Source organism: Spermophilus citellus (assembly GCF_964194105.1).
Source record: "Spermophilus citellus genome assembly, chromosome: X".
In the NCBI taxonomy this organism is placed as follows: domain Eukaryota; kingdom Metazoa; phylum Chordata; class Mammalia; order Rodentia; family Sciuridae; genus Spermophilus; species Spermophilus citellus.
In genome coordinates this window covers 45,800,891-45,806,890 of record NC_138190.1, presented here as the reverse complement: position 1 = coordinate 45,806,890, position 6,000 = coordinate 45,800,891, and the positions used below count along the sequence as shown (strand labels likewise).

The 6,000-nt window shown below is 38.3% G+C and overlaps 1 protein-coding gene across 5 annotated transcripts in view; it reads left to right on the top strand.

Moving 5' to 3' along the window:
• The window catches only part of FAM120C (family with sequence similarity 120 member C), a 144,013-nt gene that overhangs the window by 108,290 nt on the left and 29,723 nt on the right, over window positions 1-6,000 (top strand). For 4 of the 5 annotated variants that reach the window (XR_014019988.1, XM_081277241.1, XM_081277242.1 and 1 more), the window contains 2 exons: window positions 2,726-2,935; window positions 4,558-4,759. The exons of the other annotated variant lie outside the window; for it this stretch is intronic. Coding sequence is in view for 3 of the 4 variants with exons in the window: in XM_081277241.1 (XP_081133367.1) it covers window positions 2,726-2,935; window positions 4,558-4,759 (412 nt within the window). In the remaining variant the exon portion in view is untranslated. The remainder of the gene's footprint in view (window positions 1-2,725; window positions 2,936-4,557; window positions 4,760-6,000) is intronic. 5 annotated transcript variants of the gene reach the window in all.

Sequence of the window (6,000 nt, the reverse complement as noted above, 5' to 3'; positions counted from 1 at the left end):
ATGAGGAAGAAAATAAGTCCACCATGTAATTGAAGGCAGTACAGGATGGTAGCATAAATGATAGGCTCTCAAGGAACGCTGCCTTCAGTTTGAATTCTGGCTTCGTAATGTCCCAGCTGTGTGACCTTGGACAAGCTACTTAAACTCTCTAGCTTTAGTTTCCTTACTTGTAGGATTGTGAGGATATTAAGTAAAATAATACATGTAAACAGTCTCTTGCATATTTTAAGTTCACAGTACTCAATAAATATTGCCTGTCAATGCAGAATATCCCAACCCCTGACTTCAGTAGCTATGTTCTTTTGAGACTCTAAGGTAAACCAGAAGATCAAATGAATAAGATTTGCAAAACTGAGCTGGGTTCAGTGACAACACATCTGTAGTCCCAGTTACTTGGGTGCTAGAGCAGGAGGATCCCCTGAGCCCAGGAGTACTAAACTGGGTAACAAGGAGAACTCTTCTCAAAAAAAAAATAATAATACTTGTGGATAGGAGTGTAGCTCAAAGTTGTAACACTTACCTAACATACAAGAGACCCTGGGTTCAATCCCTTGCAATCCCTTGTACTAAAAAAAGAAAAACAGGGATCGGGATGTGGCTCAAGTGGTAGCGTGCTCACCTGGCATGCATGAGGCACTGGGTACGATCCTCAGCACCACATAAAAATAAAACAAAGATATTGTATCCCTCTAAAAAAGTAAAAAATAAATATTTTTTTAAATAAAAAATAAATAAATAAAGAAAAACACTTGTAAAATTTTAATTTAAACTGGGTACACTGTTGCATGTCTGTAATCCTATCTACTCTGAAGACTGAGGTAGGAGGTTCAAAAGTTCAAGGACAGCGTGGGCAAATTAGTAAGACCCTGTCTCAAAATTGAAAAAATTAGCCAGGCACAATGATGCTCACTTGTAATCCCAGTGACTAGGGAGGCTGAGGCAGGAGGGTCTCAAGTTCAAAGCCAGCCTCAGCAACTTAGTGAGGTCCTAATCAATTTAGGGTTAATCACCTGTGGGTTCAATCTCTGATACAAAAAAAAATTAAGAGCTAGGATGTAGCTCAGTGGTAGAGCTCTTGACTCACCTTTATAAGGCTGTGGATTCAATCCCCAGTTCAATAGCAAAAATCTTAATTTATTTCAGATCAACTATGGGAAAGATGCAATCATCCTAGGACAAAAAGTGTTTCCTTTTTGGAGTAAATGTAGTATGTATGGCTGGATGGTAGAGCAGCTCCTGATGCCCAACCACATCTAGCAGGCACCTGAAAATACTTCCCTTTTTCCTATTGAAGCCATCTAACATACCAACTTGAGATAACTACTGTGAAAACTGTTGATGTTTTCTTCCAGTGGTTTTTTTGTGTGTGTGTTATGCTGAGGATTGACTCTTTCAGACTTTTGTCATGCATATTGATGTTTCTTAAGTAGTTATAGCCACAGTTTCTGTGTATGCAGATTGAACCAACCACAGATGTATAATATTTTTTAAAAGTTGCATTAATACTAGATGTGTAAACTTTATTTCTTGTCATTATTCCCTAAATAATACACTATAACAGCTATTTACATTTCATCTACATTGAATATTAGGAATTATACATAATCTATATGCTATAAAGTATATAGGAGGATATGTGTAGGTTATGCAAATATAAAAGGGACTTGAATATATATGAATTTCATTATGCTTGTTGGGAACCAATCCCCAGTGATACCAAGTGATGACTATATTGTGTTTTTTTCCCACAATATAACATATATTTTCTATATGTTAAAAATTTTAGTAAATATTTTGTCATATGGATGTATCATTTAATTATTATAATGTTTATAGTTTTCCCCTGTTATGTGTAATGTTATAATTAGCATCTTTATGGATAAAATTTTATTCACATCTCTACTTCTTAGAATAGATTCTTAAAGTTGATATCCTCTAACCTTATGAGTAACTTTCAAGTCATCTCAGGGAAAAACATAGATAAAAGCTAATTGTGCATTTAAAGGTCTGTATTAAAAAGCACATGTTCAACTTTAACTGCAAGAATTAGCATGACAGAAGGGCCAGGGGTGTGGCTCAGTGGTAGAGCACTTTCCTAGCATGTGCAAGGCTCTGGGTTCAATCCCCAGCACTGAAAAAAATAAAAAGAAAGAACTACTTTGTCAGGAATAAGAATAAATGTTATCAGTAACAGTACATGTTGAATATCCCTTATCAGCAATGCTTGGGGCCAGATTTGTTTTGGATTTCAGATTTTGTTTGGATTTTTAAGTATTACATATACCTAATAAGATATCTTGGAGCTAAGATCCAAGTCTAAACATGAAATGCACTTGTGTTGTATATGCTCATACACATATCCTGGAGGTAATTTTCTATGATATTTTTAGGGTAACTGCATTTTGACTGTGACCTGTCATATGAGGCCAGGTGTGGTTGTTTTCACCTGTGGGATCATGTCTGTGCTCAAAAAGTATCATATTTTGAAGCAGTTTAGATTTCAGATTTTCAGATTAGGGATGCTCAACCCTAGTTTTGGGTTTTTTTTTTAATTTTTTAGTTGTAGTTGGATATAATACCTTTAATTTTTTACTTATTTTTATGTGGTGCTGAAGATCGAACCCAGGGCCCAGCACGTTCTAGGCAAGCACTCTACTGCTGAGCCACAACCCCAGCCCTCAACCCTAGTTTTTTAATACTAATTTCTCCTCTATGGTTGTTTCAGATTGAGAAACTGGATGCCCGAGGGATTCAGCTTGCTGCCCTCTTCATGAGTGGGGTCGACACAGCTCTCTTTGCAAATGATGCCTGTGGCCAGCCAGTCCCTTGGGAGCACTGCTGCCCCTGGATTTACTTTGATGGCAAGCTGTTCCAGAGCAAGCTCATTAAAGCAGGCCGAGAACGAGTATCCCTGGTTGAACTCTGTGATGGCCAGGTACCAACACATTGGGCAGTTGCTGAGGGCCATCTCTAATCTGCTGAATGGGAATGAATGAATGGGCAGGGAGAGGAAAAAGAGCTGAAACATTGGAGAGGGAGGGAGCAGAAGTGGGAAAAGTGTTTCTAACTTGAACCAACATGGCCCCAAACCCCAAGTATAATCTTGTAATGTACATGTTATAAAATCATATGTTGAAAGTTTTTTTTAATGTTTTATTTTGAGACAGGGTCTTGCTAAGTTGCTTAGGGCCTTGCTAAATTGCTAAGGCTGGCTTTGAACTTGTGATCCTTCTGCCTCAGCCTCCTGAGCCACTGGGATTACAGGTGTGCACCACCATCCCAGCTTGTTAAAAGTTTTTGTATGAGCTTGAAGTAATCATGTCCTTTTTCATATTTCTTCCCCATGGAATACTCAGTCATAGTATATGCTTTTTCTCTAACTCTTAGGATTTCATTTACCTTATTTACAAAAACTGTAAGCCACTTTTGCATGTGATGATCTTTTTTTTTTTTTTTGTAATGAAACTGTTTAGAAATAGGTAAAGCAGATGAAAGGGTAGAAGTGGAGAAATTTTTGCAGCCAAACTTTGGAAAAAGTGAGAAAAGACAAGGGAGTGGAAAGATTACTCACTCTTTCATCCATTTGGAGGGAATTAGCTGAGATTTTAGAGCAGGGGTCAGCAAACTACCCAGTCTGCCTCCTGTTTTCTGCAAGACAGTCCATCCCCTGTTTTTGTAAATAAAATTTTATTGGAACACAGCCACATTCATTTGTTTGTATATCACCTCTGCTTTCATGCAACAGTGGCAGAGTGGAGTAATTGTGGCAGACACAGTGTGGCACACAAAACCTAATATATTTACTATTCTACCCATTCCAGAAGAAGTTTGAGCCTAAGCAGAACTTAGGGTCTCCAATCCTGCAGATAGGGTAGAAAGTTGAAATTAAGGCTTCCTATATATCGGGTTTTTGTTCTTTTCTCTTTTACCTAATTCTGTTACCTGTCCCTTAAAAAAATGACCTAACCTACCTGCACAAGGACTTGTGTTCAATCCCCAACATTTCAAAAGAACAAAAGAAAATAAGATAAAAATAAATTATCTGGGCTGGGGATGTGGCTCAAGCGGTAGTGCGCTCGCCTGGCATGCGTGCGGCCCGGGTTCGATCCTCAGCACCACATACAAAGATGTTGTGCCCGCCAAAAACTAAAAAATAAATATTAAAAAATTTTCTCTCTCTCTCTGCCTCTCTCGCTCTCACTCTCTCTTTAAAAAATAAATAAATAAAATAAATTATCTATCCTATTGCTGGCCATGTAAGAGACCATCAGTAAATTCTTATTGTTATATTTGTTTTCATTGGTCTAGATAATGTGCCTCACAACCCTCAGTCAATACTAATATGATTGGTAGTGTGGTTTCATGAGAAGAGTGAGGGCTTTGGTGTTAGATGGGCTTCTTGAGTGTGTGGCCTGAAGCCATTTAACTCCAGACCTCAATTCCCTTAATGGGAATAGAACTGTGAGGCCATACCTAAAGTGCTCAATAACTGAGCCTGAAACATAGGAGAAGTTAAAAAGATGGCAGCTGCTATTACTATTTTCTCCTTATTTGAAGGCTGACCTGGCAACCAAAGTGGAAAAGATGAGACAGAGTATCCTTGAAGGAGTCAACATGAATCATCCACCACCTTCTGCTCTACTTCCATCACCTACTTTTGTGCCTCCTATGGTGCCCTCTCTGTACCCTGTTTCACTTTATTCCCGAGCCATGGGTTCAATGCCACCTCCCCCTCAAGGAAGGAGCCGAGGGTTTGCAGGTCAGTATGTCAGAATGAGGTATTTACCATCCAATTCATTTCATAATAACCAACCAGTACTCATTGCCATTACAGAATTACCAGTTTCATATATATCATACTTCATTTACATTCTGTGCTCTGTTGTGGTAGTTTGAGGAGCATCCTATTTGAGATGGAAGGATGCAGACCAGGAAAGAAAGTCCTATGAATTCCCAGACCACTCTCCATAGAGGTAGTTGGTCCCCAGGAATTTGACTTTAACCAACCAAACTTGCACAGTGACTGACAGAAAAACCAGGATTGACTTTTTTATTTTAAGAACTACAATTCATATGACCTGGATCTGTATGTTTGCACAAAAGCTTGCAGGAAGAGCAGTAGGAATAAATGACCAATGGGAATAAATTATTTGATATAGCCATTTCTACTCTGGGGGTTGACCTGACACATTTCCCTTCCTTCTGCTTCAGAAGCATAGAGATAAATGTAAATGTCATTGTTCATGCCTCCCAAAGGATTACAGGTTAGTAGGGAAAATAAATGCACAAATATACATACAAATACACACATATACATGTAAACATATACATATATGTATAAATTATGGTGCCATTTGAGCTGCTCCTTAACAAGAAATCAACAAGCATGCTTAGGTAGCCCTAATATTTTAAGCAACCTGTCTCCTGGTGAAACAGGATATTTTAATGGGAACCTTTTAACATAAAATAGCAAGAGTCTATGATCATGTGAAAGTGTCATTGCTATGTTGAATGTGTGTGTTGTTCATTGCTCCTCTCTTAAAAATGATCTTTTGGGGAATCACAAAATTCAGTATGGATGTTTAGTTCAAAGCTGGGCTAGATGAGCAGTGTGAAAGTCAGCTCTTCTTCAGTTGGGTAATAATCAAATCTTAAAATCCAGGAAACTAGCTATTTCATCACTTTAAAGTGGTTCTACAAATCTCTCCTCTGATTATTTGTTTTTATTTCATTTTGTTTTGTGTTACCAGGGAGTGAATCCAGGGCCTTGCACATGATAGGCAAGTGCTCTACCACTGACCTATATCCCCAGCCTTTTTGTTTGTTTTGTTTTGTTTTGTTTTTGAGACAGGGTCTAACTTGCTGAGTCTGGCCTGGAACTTATGATCCTCCTTCCTCAACCTCCAAGTAGCTGAGATTAGAGGCACATGCCACCACACCCAGCTCTTCTTTGCTTCTTTGTGTGTTGTCTTTTTTCTGTAAGTCTCAGAAGTCATTTTA